The 26,425-nt window shown below is 43.5% G+C and overlaps 1 protein-coding gene across 1 annotated transcript in view; it reads right to left on the bottom strand.

The window, feature by feature from the left end:
- Positions 1-2,458: 2,458 nt before the first annotated feature.
- GPC3 (glypican 3) overlaps positions 2,459-26,425 on the bottom strand; it is a 435,634-nt gene continuing 411,667 nt past the window's right edge. The window contains exon 8 of the mRNA XM_060087058.1: positions 2,459-2,912. Within this exon, the coding sequence (XP_059943041.1) occupies positions 2,746-2,912 (167 nt within the window). The 3' untranslated portion in view covers positions 2,459-2,745. The remainder of the gene's footprint in view (positions 2,913-26,425) is intronic.

Below are 26,425 nucleotides of genomic sequence, written 5' to 3'. Positions count from 1 at the left end.
CTAGCTGTGAAACTAGATTCTGAACTAGAAGAATAAATATAGGGGGATAGGAAAAGGCATGGATAAAATGCTAAAAGACAAAGGCTACTGAGTAAAAGTAAAATGTCAATTGGAGATGGTGGATTTTCCATGTTTTGTAAGTGTGAACGGTTATCCATTTTAATTCTAGCCATTCAACTGAAGCCAGCAGGCCTTGGACATTATAGAGTCTTCTGCCCCACATCACTCAGCCTGCATGGACCACAGCTGGCAGTATACCAAGATCGCAGAAATGCTGGCTGGCTTGGGTCACGTTCTGGGAACTGAAGTATGTCAAATAGGACCTTAAGCTGGCAAAGTCCTGAGAGGCATGTGGGAACAGAACACGCATAACACCTGTGCTGGGCAGGGGGACTGGCAGTTACTTCCTTTTGGGGCCAGTGGTGCCACAAAATAAGAGCAACAAAGGAACTAGACATCTTGACCTGGTTCTCCACTTTACAAGAGGGAAACCGAGGTCTGAAGAGGGGAAGTGAATGAGAAGGATGTGTAGAAAGTCCCCTTCATCTCCCAGAAAGGAGAAATGGACTTTAAGACAGTGCCCTTCTGCTCGCAGGCATAAAACGTGATCTCAGGGTCACCCATTATTTTTGCCACATTAAATAAAAACCTTTCTGTAGAGCAACAGGGACGACGATTAGGTGGTAACAAGGCTTTCGAGACTTCTTCTTATCTGGTGGTGGTAGCCTGGCACACTCGAGTCCAAGGAGCAAACCTTTGCCGTATTTAGGTTTCCTGAATCAAAGAACAAAGATTCTCACAAATCCCATTCAAATACAGTAATAATGATGTTTAAAAGACAAAGATAATGCCAGTTCAAGTCTTACCAACCGCTATAAATCATTGAAAGCATATTAACAAATACCACTGATCGTAGCCTTGACTTCAACAAAACCAACTGAAGGCAACACTAAACCAAACATTTCTAATTGGCATTTGCAAAAATTTCTGCAAAGGATGAAAATGGCTATTGGGAACTTGCACTCCGCAGGAGACCCTGATGAAAGTGTGTTGGTGACAGCCAGAGGGGAAAAGATAAGTTATAAGAAACTCCCCCGCCTGCTTCCTGCGGGCTCACCTCCTGCCACCTCCGGCCACCAGGCAGAAATGGGAGCACCTGGCTGGGCCCACCTCCCAGTATCAAAGGGGACATTCCAGGGCTTCTCTGGTGGCGCAGTGGTTGAGAGTCCGCCTGCCGATGCAGGGTACACGGGTTTGTGCCCCGGTCCGGGAAGATCCCACATGCCGCGGAGCGGCTGGACCCGTGAGCCATGGCTGCTGAGCCTGCGTGTCCGGAGCCTGTGCTCCACAACAGGGGAGGCCACAACAGTGAGAGGCCCGCGTACCGCAAAAAAAAAGGGGGGGGGACATTCCAGTCCTTCCTTGACCTTGACTCATACTCTGGTCCTGTGCCTCAGCCCCTTCTCTCTCCTCCTCCTTCAGCTTTGCCCCTCTTTGCCCTCAGGTGGGAGTTGAATTCCTACTCATTAGAGTCAACAACGTTTCTGGTGACCTGACCTGGCAAGTGGGCAATAAGCCAGGCATTGGAAACAGTGGCAAGTCGGTCATTCCTGAGGTTCTTTGGCAGCAGAACGTTCAAAGAGCAGCATCAGCATCATTATTGTTTGTGTGCCATATGTGTAAAAAGCAGTCTTAAGTAATAATACTGGACCTACAATTGACAGAAAGCTGATGTTGGAATTAGTATTGGTATCAGACCTTCAGCTCCGTGAAAGCAGGGATCCAATCTGTTTAGTTTTGTATCATCTCCAGCAGCTGGTACAATGCCTGACAGCCAGCAGGTACGCAAGGCCTAGTTGTGGAACAAACGACTGTTGAAGGAGCCCGTCTGAGGCCAAGAGCCGTGTTGCTTCCTATAAATCCTGGGTTTCCCGGTGACAACCTTTGCAACCTGACCTAGGGCAACTGCCGGCCCTGCCACGTGGCAGCCCCTGGAGAAGGGAGACAAGGAGCAAAGAAGCTTGGGGAATTACTTTGCACTATTGGGGCTCCCCTCTCCGGGTCGGGGGAAGGAAGGATTTAATTGTGTACATGATCCATACAGAGGATTTCTAGTTGGGCAGAACATTTTCAGCGAAGTGAAATTTGTAGAGAGAGACGGGGACACTTTTCTGAGATGCCTTTAGTTTCATAGGCCAGATACTCTCCCCCGTTTGTAAATGGAGATTATGGATTGGGTATGTGATGGGACGGACTGGCTTTGACTGGAGCTTGGAGCCAAGACTGATACTCGCCCGAAAGGTAGGCAGGGAGGGAGGGAGGGGGATTTTCTTATACTGGGTAGAAAGCTAGGTGAGGAGGGGGAAAGCATTGCATGGTCACCATGTATGTGGGCTTACAAAAAGGACCCAACGCATTTTTATTTAAGCATTTATTTTTTTCCAAAGAAATCCATGCAAAGGGAAAGACAGAGAGAAAGACATGGTAACCATGTTCTAGCAGCCAAACATAGGAAAATAATTTGGCACAATTTGATTTTTTTGTTGTTGCAAAAGGACAATCTATACTACCACTAAAATTTACCGTCCTCATAAAGATACCATTTGATTTTCGAAAACGTAACTCATGGTTAGTCTTCTACTTAATGGCTGGAGGAGGTATATAAGATAAAAAAATAGAAAAAAAGAAAAAGGTGGTTCCCTTTATAGAGGGAGACCACAGGGTGCTGAAGGGTGACCTTGGCAGTCAGTGCACCAGGAGGAAAGAGCACACCACGGAGATTGCCAAGCTGGTGAGAATCTTCAGGGGGGAAGGGCCATTCCCGAGGTTGTGAGAGGCAACTATCTCATTGTCCTGATTCACATGTTGCTTGCTTCCAGGAGCATCGTCCACGTCCAGATCATAAGCCAGTTCTGCCGAAAGAAAGGACAGAATTTAAATACAGGCTTACCAACAGCCTCAGGTTTGCACTCTTCATGGCCCAAGAGCTTGTCTGCACTGCTGGGATACCCCAGGTTTGATTTCTTCCTTTCATTGAAGGGAAGGCCGCCAGGAGATGGGAAGAAGACAGGGGTGTTATGTGCGGGGCCCACCCGAGGAAGATGGCTAGTGGAGCTCCTGCCAGAGATCCCACCAACAGGGAGCGAGCTGGCTGCTCCCCTCCCACCTTTGGCTCCACCCACACCCCGGAGTGCACACTGGCCCTTTCCACATCTCCCACCTGGCAAGGCCATGCTTGAAGGTCATTTTCACCAGATCTCACAGGTATCCAAACGTAAGGTGCCATGTGGGTGACAACATGCATGTCCTTGTGTGTATGTGTGTTGGTGGGAGAGGGGATGTGGTAGCCTCCCAGGGGACCTTTCCTGGGCCCTGCACCCAGTTCAGATTTTCCCCTGGGAGGCCTTGCCTTAGAGTTGATGATAGGGTAGTTTGCCATTGGAAGTTGTTTTATTTTTCTCAGAAATATCTTTTATCTATATGGTCTTTTCACCGCGCACCCCTAACACACATACCCACACCCACACAGGATATTGGTTGGCCAAAAAGTTTGTTTGGGTTTTTCTGTAAGCGGAAAGACCCGAACTTTTTGGCCAGCCCAATATAATGCATAGAATTTAAGACTAAGGAAAGGCTAATGGGTAAGGGTCCTCTTTCTTCGACTGCCTACTGTTTATGAGATATGCTCATGATTCTGAAAAGAAATTGGGGTACTGGGGTTGGCCTAACGTGGAAATCTCCCAGAGGGTAAATCTAAGTAGATAGTGGTTTGTCATGAAATTAAAGACAGCTGGTCCTAGCCCAGGGCTCAGTTTCTCTTAGATTTGCTTTTCCAGATTTAGAGTTCAAATCTACTCCCTTCGCTTTTCTGGACTCGGTCACCAATGTTTGTTTCTATTTCAATAGCATGTGAGTGACCTCAGCAGCCAACTGTCCTGTGGCCAATGGAGCCAGAAAGATCCCTTGGGGACATGGAGATGCATAGCAACAGGCACAGAGGAAACGACAGGGATTCTGCAGAAGGAAGGAAGGAAGAGGAAGGAAGAGCTCCTTTTACAGGGGATGAAACACGCAGTAAGTCACAGGAAGAAAGTGTAAGGACTCAGCTGGTCCAGGATGTGTACAGAGCAGGGCCCAGGACCACGGCTGCTGTGAGGCTGGCATTCCTTAGAGCAGACAGCAAGGTCAAGGTGATCAAAGCCAGAGGATCTGATTACACAGCCCACAAAACTACTTTCCAAAGTGCTACTGCAGTTTATAATGCCACCAGCAATGATGAGGGAACCAGTAAAAGATACGGTAGTCTGTATAAGATGATATCTCAAAGTTTCTTTGAGTGTATTTGATTACTAGTATAGAAGAACTTTTTCTGTGTTTTCGTTCTCAATGAATAACAGTTCATATCCTTTGCCTTCTTACCTAATGGGTATTGATATTTTCCCTATTAATCTGAATATATATTTTATTGAGTCCTTTGCTTATCACATTTGATACAAGTAATTTTTCTATTTTGTTACTAACTATACTTATTATTTTTCATTGCTGTACAAGGAAATGATGTCCTAACTTATAATATATATGAATCTGACCACATTTTGCTCTTCTGAAACTGAGAAAGTGTTTCTTCTTGAGTGCTGATGATAATGATGCAAATCAAAATTTCCAGGGAACCCTCTTACTGAGGGAAAAGTGAATCAGTAGACTAATAGCCATTCCCTCTCCCCCCAGAATAAATAGATACAAAGAAAATCAAAGAGAAAAAGAACAAAGAGCAATGCTCTACTTGGAAATCAGACCTCTTTCTCTGAAAGGTACAGTGCAGAGCACACAGAGCAGGCTGAGGTCAGCTGTCAGTCGGCAAGGATAGTGCAGGCTTAGGTCCCGATCAGATTTCACCAAAGTCGAGAACACATATGGCTGGATCTGTTGAAAGGCCAGCCTTGAGTCTCATGGCAATTTCTCAACTTAAATGAAGAGGAGTATTTTTCGGTCTGACCTGAATGAGAGCACTTTCAGCAGTGCCTTCAGATTCATTTTCCAGATATCCCCCTTGCCTAACATCAGGATTAAGCAAACAACATCTACTAATGTGACCACTCAGCTCCTCCACTATTTACCTTGCTCTTCAAATAATCCATGAACACTACACAGTTTTGTCTACTCTAGCAGTTATGGAAAACCCAGCAGTTATGTTAGATCCAGTAGTTTCTCATCTTTTTGCCACCAAATACCTCTTTTGTTATGTCTATCTCTTGGAACCTATGAAATTATAAAAATGACTACCAATTATTGAGTCCTCACTGTGTGCCAGGCACTGTGCTAAGCCCTTTATAATACATGATCTCATGTAATCGAACCTTCTCAGTAATGTTATGAAGTAGGTATTATAATTCCCATTTTACTGATGAGGAAGCTCAAGCTCAGGTTACTTTTTTTTGGCCTGTATTTACACAGCTGGTAAGTGGCAGAGGTGTTCTTTGAATGCAGGGCTGACTCTGAACCTCATATGGACCTATATCATAAACAAACTAACTTAAAAATTTTATACATATACCAAGTAAACTGCAGTCAGTAAATAGTAATGGGTTCCTTCTTGAAGAAAAAAAAAACTCAGGGAAAATATCCTGCCAAAGATAACTAACTAACTAAAAAACACATGAAATAAAATGAAAAGACAATGGACAGACTGGGAGAAAATATTTGCAAATGATGTGACGGACAAGGGCTTAATTTCCCAAATATCCAAACAGCTCATACAACTCAACAACAAAAAAACAAACAACCCAATCAAAAAATAGGTGGAAGATCTAAATAGACATTTCTCCAAAGAAGACATAGATGGTTAAAAAGCCCATGAAAAGATGCTCAACATCACTATTAGCAAAATGCAAACCAAAACTACAATGAGCTATCACCTCACACTGGTCAGAATGGCCATCATCAAAAAATCTACAAATAATAAATGCTGGAGAGGGTGTGGAGAAAAGGGAACCCTCCTACACAGTTGGTGGGAATGTAAACTGATACAGCTACTATGGAGAACAGTATGGAGGTTCCTTAAAAAACTAAAAATAGAGTTGCCATATGATCCAGCAATCCCACTCCTGGGCATATATGTGGAGAAAACCATAATTCGAAAAGATACATGCACCCCAATGTTACTGCAGCACTATTTACAATAGCTAAGACATGGAAGCAACCTAAGTGCGCATTGACAGATGAATGGATAAAGAAGATGTGGTACATATATACAATCGAATATCACTCAGCCATAAATAAGAATGAAATAATGCCACTTGCAGCAACATGAATAGACCTACAGATTGTCATACTAAGACAGAAAAAGACAAATATTGTATGATATCGCTTATGTGTGGAATCTAAAAAATAGGGTACAAATGAACTTATCTGCAAAACAGAAACAGAGTTACAGATGTAGAAAATAAACTTATAGTTACCAGGGGGTAAGAGGGGGGAGGGATAACTTGGGAGATTGGGATTGACATATACACACGACTATATATAAAATAGATAACTAATAGGGACCTGCTGTATAACATAGGGAACTCTACACAGTACTCTGTAATGGCCTATATGGGAAAAGAATCTAAGAAAGAGTGTATATATGTATAAGAGATTCCCTTTGTTGTACAGCAGAAACTAACACAACATTGTAAATCAACTATACTTCAATAAAATTTAAAAAGAAAAGCTTAGAAAGGAGATATGGTACATATATACGATGGAATACTATGCAGCAATGAAAAAGAATGAAATAATGCCATTTGCAGCAACATGGATCGACTTAGAGATTATCATATTAAATAAGTCAGAAAGAGAAATACAGAGTGGAGGGGGAAGATGGTGGAAGAGTAAGACGCCGAGATCACCTTCCTCCCCACAGATACATCAGAAATACATCTACACGGGGAACAACTCCTACAGAACACCTACTGAATGCTGTCAGAAGACCTCAGACCTCCCAAAAGGTAAGAAACTCCCCATGTACCTGGGTAGGGCAAAAGAAAAAAGAAAAAACAGAGACAAAAAAATAGGGATGGGACCTGCACCAGTGGAAGGGAGCTGTGAAGGAGGAAAGGTGTCCACACATTAGAAGCCCCTTCTCGGGTGGAGACTGCAGGTGGCGGAGAGGGGAAACTTCGGAGCCACGGAGGAGAGCGCAGCAACAGGGGTGCAGAAGGCAAAGCAGAGAGATTCCCGCACAGAGGATCAGTGCCGACCATCACTCACCCGCCCTAGAGGCTTGTCTGCTCACCCGCTGGGGCGGGCAGGACAGGGAGCTGAGGCTCAGGCTTTGGTTGGATCCCAGGCAGATGACTGGGGTTGGTGGCATAAACGCAGCCTGCAGGGGGTTAAAGCACCATGGCTAGCTGGGAGGGAGGCTGGGGAAAAGTCTGGACCTGCCGAAGAGGCAAGAGACTTTTTCTTCCCTCTTTGTTTCCTGGTGCGCGAGGAGAGCAGATTAAGAGCACTGCTTAAAGGAGCTCCAGAGACGAGCGTGAGCGGCGGCTATCAGCGCGGACCCCCAGAGACGGGCATGAGATGCTAAGGCTGCTGCTGCCACCACCAAGAAGCCTGTGAGTGAGCACAGTTCACTGTCCACACCTCCCCTCCCGGGAGCCTGTGCAGCCCGCCACTGCCAGGGTCCCAGGATCCAGGGACAACTTCCCCCGGGAGAACGCAGGGCACGCCTCAGGCTGATGCAACATCATGCTGCCCTCTGCAGCCACAGGCTCACCCCGCATCCATACCCCTCCCTCCCCCTCTCCTGAGTGAGCCAGAGTCCCCGAATCAGCGGCTCCTTTAACCCCGTCCAGTCTGAGCGAAGAACAGACGCCCTCAGACGACCTACATGCAGAGGCGGGGCCAAATCCAAAGCTGAACCCTGGGCGCTGTGTGAACAAAGAAAGGGAAATCTCTCCCAGCAGCCTCAGGAGCAGCGGATTAAAGCTCCACAATCAACTTCATGTACCCTGCGTCTGTGGAATACATGAATAGACAACGAATCATCCCAAATTGTGGAGGTGGACTTTGGGAGCAAGATAGATTATTTTTTTCCCCTTTTCCTTTTTGTGAGTGTGTATGTGTATGCTTCTGTGAGAGATTTTGTCTGTATAGCTTCGCTTTCACCATTTGTCCTAGGGTTCTATCCATGCTTTTTTTTAATTAAAATTTTTTTTTCTTAATAATTATTTTTTATTTTAATAACTGTTTTACTTTATTTTATTTTATTTTCTCTTCTCCCTCCCTCCCTCTCTTTCTTTCTTTCCACTTTTTCTCCCTTTTATTCTGAGCCGTGTGGATGAAAGGCTCTTGGTGATGCAGCCAGGAGTCAGTGCTGTGCCTCTGAGGTGGGAGAGCTAACTTCAGGACACTGGTCCACAAGAGACCTCCCAGCTCCATGTAATATCAAACGGCGAAAATCTCCCAGAGATCTCTATCTCAACACCAAGACCCAGCTTCACACAATGACCAGCAAGCTACAGTGCTGGACACCCTATGCCAAACAACTAGCATGACAGGAACACAACCCCACCCATTAGCAGAGAGGATGCCTAAAATCATAATAAGTCCACAGACACCCCAAAACACACCACCAGATGTGGACCTGCCCACCAGAAAGACAAGATCCAGCCTCATCCACCAGAACACAGGCACTAGTCCCGTCCACCAGGAAGCCTACACAACCCACTGAACCAGCTTTAGCCACTGGGGACAGACACCAAAAACAACGGGAACTACGAAACTGCAGCCTGTGAAAATGAGGCCCCGAACACAGTAAGTTAAGCAAAATGAGAAAACAGAAAAACAGCAGATGAAGGAACAAGGTAAAAACCGCCCAGACCTAACAAAAGAAGAGGAAATAGGCAGTCTACCTGAAAAAGAATTCAGAATAATGATAGTAAAGATGATCCAAAATCCTGGAAATAGAATAGAGAAAATGCAAGAAACATTTAACAAGGACCTAGTAGAACTAAAGATGAAACAAGCAATGATGAACAACACAATAAATGAAATTAAAAATACTCTAGATGGGATTGATAGCAGAATAACTGAGGCAGAAGAACGGATAAGTGACCTGGAAGATAAAATAGTGGAAATAACTACTGCAGAGCAGAATAAAGAAAACAGAATGAAAAGAACTGAGGACAGTCTCAGAGACCTCTGGGACAACATTAAACTCACCAACATTCGAATTGTAGGGGTTCCAGAAGAAGAAGAGAAAAAGAAAGGGACTGAGAAAATATTTGAAGAGATTATAGTTGAAAACTTCCCTAATATGGGAAAGGAAATAGTTAATCAAGTCCAGGAAGCACAGAGAGTCCCATACAGGGTAAATCCAAGGAGAAACACGCCAAGACACATATTAATCAAACTATCAAAAATTAAATACAAAGAAAACATATTAAAAGCAGCAAGGGAAAAACAACAAGTGACACAGAAGGGAATCCCCATATGGTAACTGGTGATCTTTCATCACAAAGTCTGCAAGCCAGAAGGGAGTGGCAGGACATATTTAAAGTGATGAAGGAGAAAAACCTGCAACCAAGACTACTCTTCCCAGCAAGGATCTCATTCAGACTTGATGGAGAAATTAAAACTTTTACAGACAAGCAAAAGCTGAGAGAGTTCAGCACCACCAAACCAGCTTTACAACAAATGCTAAAGGAACGTCTCTAGGCAGGAAACACAATAGAAGGAAAAGACCTACAATAAAAAAACGAGAACAATTAAGAAATGGGAATAGGAACATACATATCAATAATTACCTTAAATGTAAATGGACTAAATGCTCCCACCAAAAGACACAAACTGGCTGAATGGATACAAAAACAAGACCCATGTATATGCTATCTACAAGAGACCCACTTCAGACCTAGAGACACATACTTAAAGTGAGGGGATGGAAAAAGATGTAGCATGCAAATGGAAATCAAAAGAAAGCTGGACTAGCAATTCTCATATCAGACAAAATAGACTTTAAAATAAAGACAATTATAAGAGACAAAGAAGGACACTACCTAACGATCAAAGGATCAATCCAAAAAGAAGATATAACAATTGTAAATATTTATGCACCCAACATAGGAGCACCTCAATACATAAGGCAAATGCTAACAGCCATAAAAGGTCAAATCAACAGGAACACAATCATAGTTGGGGACTTTAACACCCCACTTTCACCAATGGACAGATCATCCAAAATGAAAATAAATAAGGAAACAAGCTTTAAATGATACATTAAACAAGATGGACTTAATTGATATTTATAGGACATTCCATCCAAAAACAACAGAATACACATTTTTCTCAAGTGCTCATGGAACATTCTCCAGGATAGATCATATCTTGGGTCACAAATCAAGCCTTGGTAAATTTAAGAAAATTGAAATTGTATCAAGTATCTTTTCCGACAACAACGTAATGAGACTAGATATCAATTACAGGAAAAGATCTGTAAAAAATACAAACACATGGAGGCTAAACAATACACTACTTAATAACGAAGTGATCACTGAAGAAATCAAAGAGGAAATCAAATAATACCTAGAAACAAATGACAATGGAGACATGACGATCCAAAACCTATGGATGCAGCAAAAGCAGTTCTAAGAGGGAAGTTTATACAATCCCTCGTTAAAAAACAGGAAACATCTCGAATAAACAAACTAACCTTACACCTAAAGCAATTATAGAAAGAAGAACAAAAACACCCCAAAGTTAGCAGAAGGAAAGAAATAGTAAAGATCAGATCAGAAATAAATGAAAAAGAAATGAAGGAAACGATACCAAAGATCAATAAAAATAAAAGCTGGTTCTTTGAGAATATAAACAAAAATGATTAACCATTAGCCAGACTCATCAAGAAAAAAAGGAAGAAGACTAAAATCAATAGAATAGAAATGAAAAAGGAGAAGTAACAACTGACACTGCAGTAATACAAAAGATCATGAGAGAATACTACAAGCAACTCTATGCCAATAAAATGGACAACCTGGAAGAAATGGACAAATTCTTAGAAATGCACAACCTGCAAAGACTGAATCAGGAAGAAATAGAAAATATGAACAGACCAATCACAAGCACTGAAATTCAAACTGTGATTAAAAATCTTCCAACAAACAAAAGCCCAGCACCAGATGGCTTCACAGGCCAATTCTATCACACATTTAGAGAAGAACTAACACCTATACTTCTCAAACTCTTCCAAAATATAGCAGAGGTAGGAACACTCCCAAACTCATTCTACGAGGCCACCATCACCCTGATACCAAAACCAGACAAGGATGTCACAAAGAAAGGAAACTGCAGGCCAATATCACTGATGAACATAGATGCAAAAATCCTCAACAAAATACTAGCAAACAGAATCCAACAGCACATTAAAAGGATCATACACCATGATCAAGTGGGGTTTGTTCCAGGAATGCAAGGATTCTTCAATATACACAAATCAATCAATGTGATACACCATATTAACAAATTGAAGGGGAAAAACCATATGATCATCTCAATAGATGCAGAGAAAGCTTTTGACAAAATTCAACACCCATTTATGATAAAAACCCTATAGAAAGTAGGCATAGAGGGAACTTTTCTCAACATAATAAAGGCCATATATGACAAACCCACAGCCAGCATTGTCCTCAATGGTGAAAAACTAAAACCATTTCCACTAAGATCAGGAACAAGACAAGGTTGCACACTCTCACCACTCTTATTCAACATACTTTTGGACGTTCTAGCCACAGTAATCAGAGAAGAAAAGGAAAAAAAAGGAATCCAAATCAGAAAAGAAGTAAAGCTGTCACTGTTTGCAGATGACATGATACTCTACATAGAGAATCCTAAAGATGCTACCAGAAAACTACTAGAGCTAATCAATGAAGTTGGTAAAGTAGCAGGATACAAAATTAATGCACAGAAATCTCTGGCATTCCTATACACTAATGATGAAAAATCTTAAAGTGAAATCAAGAAAACACTGTGATTTACCACTGCAACTAAAAGAATAAAATATCTAGGAATAAACCTACCTAAGGAGACAAAAGACCTGTATGCAGATAATTATAAGACACTGATGAAAGAAATTAAAGATGATACAAATAGATGGAGAGATATACCATGTTCTTGGATTGGAAGAATCAATATTGTGAAAGTGACTCTACTACCCAAAGCAATCTACAGATTCAATGCGATCCCTATCAAAGTACCACTGGCATTTTTCACAGAACTAGAACAAAACATTTCACAATTTGTATGGAAACACAAAAGACCTCGAATAGGGCTTCCCTGGTGGCGCAGTGGTTGAGAGTCCGCCTGCCGATGCAGGGGTCATGGGTTCGTGCCCTGGTCCAGGAAGATCCCACATGCTGTGGAGCATCTAGGCCCATGAGCCATGACTGCTGAGCCTGCATGTCTGGAGCCTGTTCTCCACAACGGGAGAGGCCACAACTGTGAGAGGCCTGCATACCTCAAAAAAAAAAAAAAAAACCCGAATAGCCAAAGCAATCTTGAGAACAAAAAACAGAGCTGGAGGAATCAGCCTCCCTGACTTCAGACTATACTACAAAGCTACAGTAATCAAGACAGTGTGGTACTGGCACAAAAACAGAGAGATCAATGGAACAGGATAGAAAGCCCAGACATAAACCCATGCACATATGGTCACCTTATCTTTGATAAAGGAGGCAGGAATGTACAGTGGAGCAAGGACAGTCTCTTCAATAAGTGGTGCTGGGAAAACTGGACAGATACATGTAAAAGTATGAGATTAGATCACTCCCTAACACCATATACAAAATTAAGCTCAAAATGGATTAAAGACATAAAGGTAAGGCCAGAAACTATCAAACTCTTAGAGGAAAACGTAGGCAGAACACTCTATGACATAAATCACAGCAAGATCCTTTTTGACCCACATCCTAGAGAAATGGAAATAAAAACAAAAATAAACAAATGGGACCTAATGAAACTTAAAAGCTTTTGCACAGCAAAGGAAACCATAAACAAGACCAAAAGACAACCCTCAGAATGGGAGAAAATATTTGCAAATGAAGCAACTGACGAAGGATTAATCTCCAAAATGTATAAGCAGCTCATGCAGCTCAATAAGAAAAATACAAACAACCCAATGCAAAAATGGGCAGAAGACCTAAATAGACATTTCTCCAGAGAAGATATACAGATGGCCAACAAACACGTGAAAGAATGCTCAACATCATTAATCATTAGAGAAATGCAACTCAAAACAACAATGACATATCATCTCACACTGGTCAGAATGGCCATCATCAAAGTATCTACAAACAATAAATGCTGGAGAGGGTGTGGAGAAAAGGGAACACTCCTGCACTGCTGGTGGGAATGTGAATTGGTACAGCCACTATGGAGAACAGTATGGAGTTTCCTTAAAAAACTACAAATAGAACTACCATACGACCCAGCAATCCCACTACTGGGCATATACCCTGAGAAAACCATAATTCAAAAAGAGTCATGTAACAAGATATTCACAGCAGCTCTATTTACAATAGCCAGGACTTGGAAACAACCTAAGTGTCCATCATTGGATGAATGGATAAAGAAGATGTGGCACATATATACAATGGAATATTACTCAGCCATAAAAAGAAATGAAATTGCGTTATTTGTAGTGAGGTGGATGGACCTAGAGTCTGTCATACAGAGTGAAGTAAGTCAGAAAGAGAAAGACAAATACCGTATGCTAACACATATATATGGAATCTAAGGGAAAAAAAAGTCATGAAGAGCCTAGGGGTAAGACAGGAATAAAGACACAGACCTACTAGAGCATGGACTTGAGGATATGGGAAGGGGGAAGGGTAAGCTGTGACAAAGTGAGAGAGTGGCATGGACATATATACACTACCAAACGTAAAATAGATAGGTAGTGGGAAGCAGCCGCATAGCACAGGGAGATCAGCTCGGTGCTTTGTGACCACCTAGAGGGGTGGGATAGGAAGGGTGGGAGGGAGGGAGACGCAAGAGGGAGGAGATATGGGAACATATGTATATGTATAACTGATTCACTTTGTTATAAAGTAGAAACTGACACATCATTGTAAAGCAATTATACTCCAATAAAGATGTAAAAAAAAAGAAAGAAATACAAATACCAATGATATCACTTATATGTGTGGAATCTAAAATATGACAGAAATGAACCTATCTACAAAACAGAAACAGACTCGCAGACATAGAGGACAGACTTGTGGTTGCCAAGGATGAGGGGGATGGGGGGAGGGATGGATTGGGAGTTTGGGGTTAGCAGATGCAAACTATTTATATACAGAATGGATAAACAATAAGGTCTACTGTATAGCACAGGGCACCATATCCAATATCCTGTGATACGCCATAATGGAAAAGAATATTTAAAAAAATGTATATATGTGTATAACTGAATCACTTTGCTGTATATCAGAAACTAATAACAGTATAAATCAACTGTACATCAAAAAAAAGCATATGAGAAAAGTCAATGTTTCCACATAGAACTGATCACAAACTTGATTAAGTAGCTTTATTAAGCTTTGTGAAATACTGAAAAGAGCTCTAGGTTTGGGGACGCCAAATGGGCATTATATCAGTTCTGTTTACCTGAAGCAATCAGCAATGATGGCCAAGGCCATCATGCACCCCTGGCACAAAGATGGGCCATGTCTTCTACCTCCAGAAAACCCAAGGAATATTCAGAATAATACCTTCTAGTGCTTCCTAAGCTGTGGCTACAGGTTTCCCGAGGCTTCCCACTCAGCAGCAGCAAAGCTTTATCACCCAACCCTATAGCTGGGTTCCTGTGGCTGATACTGATGGGAGTTCCAGCAAAGACACACTCTGGGCCTGGGCCACCATCACGGAGATTAGAGATGAAGGGGACAGCTTAGCATGACAAGGAAGCACTACTGGGACACAGAGGAACTAGGGTGTTGGTTAAAGATATCTATGGACATTCCTGGGCCGGAGAAATATAATCCAATTTAATTCAACAAACTTAATAGTAGTCTACTATGGCCCAAGCATTGAGCTAGAAGCTTGGAGAAAGACTTAGTGTCTGCCTTCAAGAATCCCACAGTCTGGCAAGGAAAACAGACCAATAGACAAACCAACAAGACAGTTGGCAGAAAGCAGAAAGGGTTCGGATAAAGGCACAAGTGAAACAACAGGGTGACAGAAGGGAGAGAGAAAAATTCCAAATAAAAGAAGGTTCTGGGAAGGTTTCTTGGGACAATTGGGCCATAACCTGCACCATGAAGGATGGGTGGAACTATGGCAGGGCTGAAGGAGATGGTTATGCATTTCAGGCAGAGGGTTCAGCTTGAGAAAAATCATTAATATCTGAGAATGTCGATAGTGCATACTCAATAGGAGCAAGTAGGCTCTACGGAGGGAAGGAATGTAGAGTTCACATCGTTGTGGTATGTGTTTGTTGCCTGCCCGGTGGGTGATAAAAGGTAGGGCAGGAAGGACAAGTAAGCAAGGGCCAAATCATGGTCGATTAGGAATGCTAAGACTTTCTCCTGTGGGCAATAGGGAGCCACTGCAGGTTTTTAAGTAAGGAATCCACACAATCTGCTTTGTGTTTTTCAGAAATCACTGTTAACAGTTTGGAGGACAGCCCTAAGTGGGCGGGAGAGACTTGTCAGACATGTTGTCTTGGGAAAAACAAGAAGCCTGTGGGAACAGTATCTGGGGATCAGCCAGTAGCAAATATTAAAAGAAAATTTAAAAACCTACGAAGAAGCTAAATCTACACCAAACCAAAACCTTCTCATTTTGCTACGAACCAGATGCCTTATGGGAATAACCACAAACCATACTCTTAAATCACTCATATTTTTATGTTTATCAATGATTTTCCAGAATATATCTTTGTTTGGTGAGGTACATATTGTAAAACACGCATAAATTGGCTTTTGTCTTGCAGCTGAACGTCAGTGAGAACCTTTTGGGCCAGCAAGGAAATTTTCATGCTAAATCTAAAAATCTGTTTCTATTTGTAATCAGTTTAACTACACCCAGTGGGTTAGACCCAACAATCTGTACTAATTATACACTCAGCCCTGACTCCCATTTTGCTCTTATGTCCTTTGTGTTGCAGATTAGATAATCCCTTTAAATGATCATCAGTCATTAAGGTCTGCACTTCGTGTGGAAAAGTTTTTCTGCATTGGACGAAGCACTCGGTGGGGAGCGCCCCCCACTTAGTTATTCAGTCTCCTAGGAGAGTTCCTAAGGAAGAGGGCACCTCCTGGGGGTCTGGAGCCCTGGGTTCCAGGCCAGGCTCAGTCACTGAGTTACTGTTTCACCCTTGGCAAGTCATTTCCCTCTCCTCTGGGCCTCAGTCACCCCCATTTTGCTAACTCGGGGTATTGGACTAGATGAAATCTAAACTTCCTTCTGTCAGTAGTTTTGTCCCTCTCTGATTCCAAGGCTCTTGGGGCCCAGTGCGGAGCACAGTCTGCTCAGGCTGTGATCATTCCTCCACCCACAGCAGCCAAGGGGGCTGCCCCCACCAGAGCACCTATGAGCAGGGAGAGGCAGTCAGTTGTTTCCCTTGTGATGTGAGTCTTTCTGGTGATCACCAGCTACCAAATTCTGAATCCTCTTTCTTCTTAAGCTGGTTTAATTGTGGATAAGAGACCCTGGCAATAAATAAATCCACACTGGACTGTTTTGTTTTCTTTAAACCCTGGCATCATAACGTCTACTAAAGGCAGTACACACCAAGCTTTGGGGGAGAAGTTGCTGGGCCTGGGCTACACAGGCAGCCAGGGAAAATCTGTCAGCCAGTGAGACGAGCCTTTGGGCCCTTACAGAGCCACCGGGGTCTTGAGCATATAATAGGATTCTAATGCCCGCCCTCTGATGGCGTGGGCATCAAGCAGGGCAAGGCGCTGCTACAGGGGCCTTACCCACACCAGCGGGCCAACTCCACGGGGCAGCCTGGAAGAAGAGCTGCCATCACACTACCAGCGGAGCGAATGCTGCTGCTTGCCAAGCCTGCACCAGCAGATGGCTTCAATCCGGCCCTAATATGGCAACAGAGCAATACTGCTCTCCCTGCGTTTTGTATTTGCTGTGCACAGTTGGCCCCCAGGACATGAATATGCGAAACCTTCAGTACCTTGCTTGGTAGACCCCAGAGGCTGAAGTTGGGGAAAGCACTAGAAATCGTGTTCATTACACTACTGCTCACTCTGCTGCCTCTTCCCACAGAAGCCTTTGGGCCCCACCATTTGCTTCTGAATCCCCAATAGATCTCGGTTTCCTTGTCCTCCCCTCAACACAACCTTCCTTCCTGCCACATCAATACCCCCACCCCCCGCCTCCGCCCTGTCAACCTTTCTGAACTTTCAGGTGTGAAATGACTACTTGGACTTGAAAGCAGAGGAAAGTGACTTTGTTAATGAGCCTCAGGTCTGCGGGAGTCTAGATTTTCTTCTTCATAGATCAGACGAGGGGGAAATGGCACACTTGAGGCCTCTGGTTTTAATTGGTCTAATGGGACTCCTTTTAGGGCCCATTTCACAACATGCCTTCTTGACAAGTGAGCTGCCAATTTTGCCAGCTAAATGACTGTAAATTCTGGGAATAATCCAATCGCCTCTCCTGGAAGAGGGCTGGGGCAATGAGATGCCCACTTCATTTCTTACAGCTAATTCCAGCCTGCAAATACCCTCAGTTACAATGCTGGGATGTCGAAAGAATACAATTGATTTTGCCACTAGTATAGGCATGGCCTCTCTTCCTATAGGCTCTGTTTCTCCGTCTGGGGTGGGTGTACCTTCAGGTTACACTGCAGTGGGCTGTGGGTATGTGAAGCCATGGCATTCTTCTTCCCTGGGATTTAGGGCAAAAGCACACTATTTTATACTGAAACATGCAAGGCTGTATGATGGAGCAAAAGTGTGCTATTTGCAAACCCATTTAAGACTTCATAAGATATTTCTTGTTTACTAGGACCTTGAGGTTATGTCCCAGATCCTCAGGAACAGGTGTTCATTCCCACCCTTCACTGCCTGTATGGGGTACTTAGGTGGAAAGGTCTTAAAAGCACTGTTGGGACACTTGAGTCACCTGGGCTTGGTACACTACCAAAGCTGGGCATTTTGACTCACATAGTCCTGATTAGTGACTTAAGGTAGCTTTTTCGATGACAACTTCCTTGTCAAGAGGGGAACGCCATGGTAATTGCCCTTAACTGGGGCTCAGACTGCTTAGTGTCTAATACAAAATGGTGTCCAGGGGATTCAGCCACTAACTATGCTTCACTATTGCATCAAGCCATTGAGAAAGGAACAATAAAAAATACCACGTCAGGGCTTCCCTGGTGGCGCAGTGGTTGAGAGTCCACCTGCTGATGCAGGGGACACGGGTTCGTGCCCCAGTCCGGTAGGATCCTGCATGCTGCAGAGCGGCTGGGTCCGTGAGCCATGGCCGTTGAGCCTGCACATCCGGAGCCTGTGCTCCGCAGCAGGAGAGGCCACAGCAGTGAGAGGCCCACGTGCCGCAGGAAAAAAAAAATACCACGTCATCCCTTTGGAAATCAGATCATTCTACTGTAGAATCTTATTATGATGTGGGCCACTACTATGCTTGTTTAGGTACATCATGAGTCAAGTCATCTTCCCAGAAACAGAACAGCTCCATCCTGGAAAGTGTGACAGTATGAGTGGGTGGTGTGGTGCTGGCCTTCCTCCACCAGTCCTAGAATTATCATCACCTTCCCCAGGAGTGTCACGATTATTACTCTCATGGCTACAGATCCTTCTCACCTGAGGCTACCTAACAGCTCCACAGGAATCACAGTTCCTCAAAGCCTTCCCTTCCCACAGGAGGGGTTACCTGATTCCCATGGGAAGTAATGGGCTTAAGAGTCAGTGGAATACAAGCAGCTGGTGACAGAGACACTGTTCAGCCAGGGCCAGGGGAGAAGATGAAGAGAACAGGCTTCAAGAAGGCAAGGGAAGGACTTCCCTGGTGGCGCAGTGGTTAAGGATCCACCTGCCAGTGCAGGGGACACGGGTTTGAGCCCTGGTCTGGGAAGATCCCACATGCCACGGAGCGACTAAGCACGTGTGCCACAACTACTGAGCCTGCGCTCTAGAGCCTGTGAGCCACAACTACTGAGCCCGTGAGCCACAACTACTGAAGCCTGTGTGCTCTAGAGCCCGTGCACTGCAACAAAGAGCAGCCCCCACTCGCCGCAACTAGAGAAAGCCCGTGTATAGCAATGAAGGCCCAACGCAGCCAAAAATAAACAAACAAACAAACAAATAAATAGATAAAAGGCAAGGAAAGAGAACACTTTAAAGAGGGGAGGAGAAGCATGGTGGAATGTTATAGAGAGGTCAAGGAAAGTAAGGATTGAGAAGAAGCTACTGAAAGTGTCAACTAGAAGGTTATGGGAGATTTTTGAGAGAAGTTTCAGTAGGGTGTTTAGGTCAAAAACCAGATAGTATTGAGTTGAGAAGAGAGTGGGAGCCGATGTGGATTCACTGAATACTGATTAGCCTTCAGAGAAGTTTGACAGTGAGTGAAATGAAGCACTGCCATCCTAACTGTGCTGAGGTATTGTGGCAGTGCTATCAGTGTCACAACACCTGTACAACCAAGCTTCACTAGAATGTGCCTCCAGAGTTCCAACTCAAGACGGCCTTTGGAAATGCCATATTCTTGTTATCTCTGATGCATTAACAACCTGTATGAGACACCAGATACCTGTATACCAATGTTTATAGCAGATTATTCACAGCAGCCAAAAGGTGGAAGCAACCCAAGTGTCCATGAATGGATGAACGGATAAACAAAATGTGGTCTATCCATACAATGAAATTTTTTTCAGTCATAGAAAGGAATGAAATACATTCCTACATGTACAAGGTATATGAACTTCAAAAACATGATGCTAAGTGAAAGAAGCCAGTCACTAAATACCACATGTCATATGATTCCATTTACATAAAATATAAATAGGCAGACTAGGCAAATTTTGGCAATAGTGGTTGCACACACATTGTAAGTGTAATTAATGCCAGTGAACTGTATACATAATGGTTAAAATGACAAATGTTTTGTTATATATATTTTACCATGATTAAAAAACTATAGAAACCAAAAGATTTGGGGTGCATCCTAGTCCCTAAGGGAAGTGTGAGTGCATCGCTCCTCTGGCATTTTACTTTGTAGAGGGGTGTGTGAATGTACCTGATACCAAAGCATCAACCCCCAAATGGTATTCCTTCAGTGCTTTGAAAGTCAAGTTGTCCAAATGAATTAAAATGTATATTTAAGCACTACCTTAGAATTGCAAATATGGCTCCTCAATTGGGAATGAAAGAAGAAGGCAATTTTTGTCACGGGTTTTAGTCTGAGGCTATTTTAAGAGAAATTTATATACAACCTCAGGAAACTTACATTTACTTTTGTGAGTCACACAAATGATGCTAAGCTGAAAATGAATTTTAAAAAAATCAGTGAAGCAGTGAAGACACTGTCCTCATTACTTTAAAAATTTTAATGGTTTAGATTCACAGAGCTCTGTTTATAATGTAAATTTCAAACATGATGCAGCTACAGAGGTATTCGTCATTGGGCTTTGAGGATGTAGAAGGAGAACACAAAATGTCACTTTCTGTAGCCAAATCAAATTGCTGGGGGGTGGGGGGTGGTCAGGAGAGTGAGGGAGTAGCCTTATAGTCTCTTGGAGCCCAGGCTCCAAAATGCTTAATGAAAAGTTCTTTGATAGTATTTTAGGCAGGGCTTAGGGCTTTAGATATACTTGAATGGGAAAACCCAAAGTCTGGTAATCTTCCATTTTTAATCAGCCATGGTGGATCTTACAAAAAATGTACCTGAGAACTAAAATGCTTGCGATGTCCAACAGGAAAGGAAAGTTACTAGTACAATAGCCAATTGGTTAAAATGGCACAAGTCCCTGAAAACACTCAGCCTGGGTGTGGGAACATCACAGGCCAGAAATCAACAGCAGGCAGGTGTCCTCATAAATGAAAGATGAAAAGCCTCTCTAAGTTGTTCCATCTAAGTCTGTTCCCTAAAACCTCTCCAGTTGTGAAATGCCTCCCTCATCATCAATGGGATTTGGGGAACTGAGGCTATTTTCCCCTCAATTTACTTGGAAGAACACATTGTCATCCTGGCTCCCTCCTCCTTCCTTCCCATCTTTGGATCTGGACTGTCAGTAAGCTGCCATTCTCACATTCTCACAGGTACCACCTCCTCTGTCTTTGGACTGTGACCATTTCTCCTCTCTCCCTCAGCCTCTCTCTCCCCACGTACTTCCCATCTGCCACAGTTCTCAATGCCCCAGCTAGATATGATACCCATTCCTCTCCAATGGCCCACTGCTGTCCAGGAAGAAAGAATGTTCTATTCCATGACAGCAGGCATAAGATAGTACTCTCTTCCTCAATCCCATGTTGAATTAAATTTTTCTCTTCCTCAAAATCCTTGATGGCTCCCTACTGCATGTGGGATCAAGTCCTAATTCCTTAGCATGTCATTCGCAAGCTTCTCCATCTCAACTTGTCTTGCTTTCCAGTTTCAACTGCCCATATATTTCTCCAAGTACCATACACTGTTGTCATACCATCCCATTTATCATTTGCTGAAAACGGCAAGTACTTTGAGGTTCCCATGTCTTTCTTCATGCTGTTCCCTCAGCCTGGATTGGTATCTCTCTCTTTTTTCTCTCTCTCAGGCTTCAACTTACATGACACTTCTTCCAGGAAGCCTTGCTTCTCTTCTTACCCCAGCCCAGATGAATCACTTCCCTCTATGATTATCAATTGGATTGTACTTCTCTCATAGCACTAATTTCAATCTGCAGCATAGTAGAGTTAGTCACTCAGCTAGACTGGGAGCCCCTTCAAAGGAAGAAACAAGTCTTACTCCTCTCTGTAGCTCCCACGCAGTACTTGGCTAGCACAGGCACTGAAATACTGAATGAATGAATGCATGAATCAATGGCCACACAAATGAACACATATCCCCAGTCTACAGAGAATATGAAGGTGAAGATAGATACCCTTCCCAAGGAGTCTATCTTCATCAACTGATGATTTCCTTAGGGGAAGGAGTCCCACTGAGCTATGATGAAGACAAGACGCAGGCAGGGCCAATGGCGGAGGTGGTGCAGGAAGCAAATGGCAGGGCTCAAACCATGACCTCTATACGCCAAAGCTCTCTGACAATAGGCAGTTCTCATTACCCACAGCATCAATTCACTGCACTCAGTGTGGGTGGAATCTACAAGGTTATTTTCTTTTGATAAATTTATTTCTTATTTATTTTTGGCTGCGTTGGGTCTTCGTTGCTGCGCGCGGGCTTTCTCTAGTTGCGGTGAGCGGGCGCTGCTCTTTGTTGCAGTGTGTGGGCTTCTCATTGTGGTGGCTTCTCTTGTTGCAGAGCATGTGCTCTAGGCACAGGCTTCAGTAGTTGTGGCATGCGGGCTCTAGAGTGCAGGCTCAGTAATTGTGGCACAGGGGCTTAGTTGGTCCGCAGCATGTGGGATCTTCCCGGACCAGGACTTGAACCTGTGTCCCCTGCATTGGCAGGCGAATTCTTAACCACTGTGCCACCAGGGAAGCCCCTACAAGGTTATTTTCTTACTCCCCTTTGCTGCCTGGAACTCTATGCCTTACTGTGTAAGCAGGGGATACATGCCAGCATTTTGTGTAGCACGCTGTGCAGGAAACAGGATTTCTGGTGAGCAGGTTCCATTTATTTCTCACTTAGAACCATCACGATTGGGTTCCCATACCTTTGACGCTTGCCTCTGCCTCACAATGTACGCACCCCTGGGCCATACCCTGTCCTTTCCATTGCCACCGATTACCACGTGTAGGGGCTGCTGGTGATTGGCATTTCAGTGCCTGTCTCTGCAACATCAAAATATAGCTTCACTAATGAAGTCCCTCGCTTGGCTGTAATAAGTACAAAGCAATAAGACTTCAATGCTTTCAGTCACACATGCCGGCGCCCCTTTCCCCTTGCAGAGGTCTGTGGGATGACTGCCAGGAAAATATAATTACGTGCTGTCATGGGAATAAATACAATTCTTTAACCTAAAAGTTCTGTGTTTTTATTTCCCCCCTTTTCCATTTCTCTGTTCACTTCTTTTTCTCTTTCCATTGCTCTTTAAACTCATTTCCTGTGTCCAATTATTCCCTTCTCTTCTGTCTAGTTGTTGCTCTACTAAACATTCTCTCCTGTCTCCACAGTGATCTTTTCCATATCCTTAGGCAAAGGGCAAGGCTGGAGTCCTCTGATGGATTCTGAATGTTAAAGATGCTTTTCTTTGATTTAAACCTCTAACCTGGGTTCCATTTATTTTAGAAGAGGTTCTAGTATCTCCTTCCTTAATCTCCCATCAACATTTCCATTGCCTTCCTGTTTACCCATCAGCACCATTCCTGCTTCTCAGCTCAGACTCCCTCATTTGCCCCTCCTCGCTCCACCGACCTCCTTGTCTGGCACTGCCGGATCCCCTGCACTGCACATGCCCCCTTTGTTATTTTATTTTATTTTGTTTTTAAACATCTTTATTGGAGCCCCTTTGTTATTTTCCTTCTCTCTTTCCCATCTCAGATTCTTCTTGCTCCATAGCCATGCCATTTTAGTACTGCTGTTTCTCAGCTTTGTCATTCTTTTAAGGGGAAAATGATTTGGGCTTAAAAGAAAGAAAGAACTTTCTAATAATTAGTGCAATCTGACAATTGTGTAGGCTGCGCCTAGGCAGTGAGATCTGTCTCTGGAGGTGGTCCATGAGTTTGGACAGCCATTTGGTAGAGATACTGGTTAAGGGATTCAAACATCGAATGAGGGGGTGAAGGTAAATAGCTTCTGATGACCCATCCAACCCTGAGATTCTAGGATTTCATTCAGGTCTTTAGAGGTCTCATGGCAGAAATGAAGGGTGAAGCGACAGGGTTCAAGTGACCTTTGCATTCCTCCTTTTGACACAGACACTGTCTGGAGAGGAATCTAAAGAGACTGCTTCGGATTCTCTCTCAAAGAAAGGGATCAGTGTCTTTTGGAGACCATGACTAGCTTAGAGAAGAGGGCTTTAAGTCTGCCAAAGAGTTATCAACCAAGACATAATTTTAACGGAGCAACTACTGACTTGCCTAGGAGAGAAAGAACCACAACATCTGTCCCACTTACTAAGGTAGGGGCTAAGTCTCAGAAATAATGTGACTATTTATCAGGCAATATGAAATGCGCATATATGGTATGGGATGGTCATAAGAGGACACTGCCTATATAGCAGACAGAGCAACCAACTCGGGAATTGTTTCCATGGAAATTTTTTTCCTATCAATAGGAAACAATTATCAGTAATTCACAGGTGGTAGACACCTTGTTCAATGCAGCCACATAATGCTATCACTCATGATCCGGAGGAAGAAAAGAAGAGGCATCAGATGGAAATATTTCATTTGGGAAACATGATTAGGACATAAGCTGGAAGGACCCAAGGGGAAGGCAACTGAGGATAAAAAGCTGGATGATCCTCATACAAATAGCTTTGTGGTATAAGGACAAAGTAGGCAGGCCCAAAGGGAGACCAGGAAAGGTGAAAAGATGCCAAGTGGCCCAAACCCATAGGTAAAAAGATGTAAAATGGAAAAAGGAAAATACTACGACAAAGAGTGGCAGCCAGATCACTAAAAAGGAGGATAAAAAGCAGCAGGAAGATATTGAGCCAAAATAAAAAGAAGATGTAATTGGCAAGAAATAAACACTTTAATTAAATAGGGTCAACCACGGACATAAAAAACAAATTTATGGTTACCAAAGGGGGAAGGGGAGAGGAGGGATAAATTAGGAGCTTGGGATTAACATATACACACTACTATCTATAAAACAGATAACCAACAAGGACCTACTGTATAGCACAGGGCACTATATTCAATATCCTGTGATAAACCATAATGGAAAAGAATCTGAAAAAGAATATACGTATATGTGTGTATGTGTGTGTGTGTGTATATATAATTGAATCACTTTGCTGTATATCTGAAACTAACACAGCATTGTAAATCAACTATACTTCAATTAAAAAATAAATAAATAAAAAATAAATAGGTGGCACAGTGGTTAAGAATCCACCTGCCAATGTAGGGGTCATGGGTTTTATCCCTGGTCCGGGAAGATCCCACATGCCTCGGAGCAACTGAGTCTGTACACCACAACTACTGAGCCCGCACGCCACAACTACTGAAGCCCGCGCACCTAGAGCCCATGCTCTGCAACAAGAGAAGCCACCGCAATGAGAAGCCTGTGCACCGCAATGAAGAGTAGCCCCCGCTCGCTGCAACTAAAGAAAGCCTGTGTGCAGTAATGAAGACCCAACGCAGCCAAAAATAAATAAATTTATTTTAAAAAATAGGGTCAACAGCAGTCCCAGTTCCTTATAACTAAGAAGGGGTGGAAGTTTTCCATATTGCTTTAAACTGTCTACAGAATATGGCAAATGTGCCTGTTAACTAAGACAAATATATCTCATTGGCCAAGTCACTTTAAGAAGGGAAATGACTGAGAAGAACAAGGCATCAGCCTATAAGTATAATAGAGGTATCAGAAAATGAATGATGAGATTTCAGAGTGAAGGCCTTGCAGGGCCAATAAAGAGAGCACCTTTTTTTTTTTTTTTTTGCGGTATGTGGGCCTCTCACTGTTGTGGCCTCTCCCGTTGCGGAGCACAGGCTCCGGACGCGCAGGCCCAACGGCCATGGCTCACGGGCCCAGCTGCTCCACGGCATGTGGGATCTTCCCGGACCAGGGCATGAACCCGTGTCCCCTGCATCGGCAGGCGGACTCTCAACCACTGCACCACCAGGGAAGCCCAAGAGGGCACCTTTAAACACACTAAAATGCAATTAAGAACAACAAAAACAGGGCTTCCCTGGTGGCGCAGTGGTTGAGAGTCCGCCTGCTGATGCAGGGGATACGGGTTCGTGCCCCGGTCTGGGAAGATCCCACATGCCGCGGAGAGGCTGGGCCCGTGAGCCATGGCCGCTGGGCCTGTGCGTCCGGAGCCTGTGCTCCGCAACGGGGGAGGCCACAACAGTGAGAGGCCCGCGTACAGCAAAAAAAAAAAAAAAAAAAAAAAAAAAAAAAAAAAAAAAAACAAAAACAGATCAGAACTGGGGCCTTATAGCCTGGCACCCTAAACTGGAAATATATGCTAAAAATAAATAAATACATGAATAAGAATAAATAAGAAACACAGCAAGTATACTATCCAAAGGAAGACAGGGAATAGGGTGGTAATATTTATTGCTTGGTGAAAAGCAAATCAAACACATAAAGTAATTTTTGATATTGCAAGAGAGTGGGGGGAGGATGATGA

Source organism: Mesoplodon densirostris, chromosome X (genome assembly GCF_025265405.1).
Source record: "Mesoplodon densirostris isolate mMesDen1 chromosome X, mMesDen1 primary haplotype, whole genome shotgun sequence".
Classification (NCBI taxonomy): domain Eukaryota; kingdom Metazoa; phylum Chordata; class Mammalia; order Artiodactyla; family Ziphiidae; genus Mesoplodon; species Mesoplodon densirostris.
Note: the sequence above shows the minus strand (reverse complement) of the source record. Positions and strands in the feature narration are given on the sequence as shown.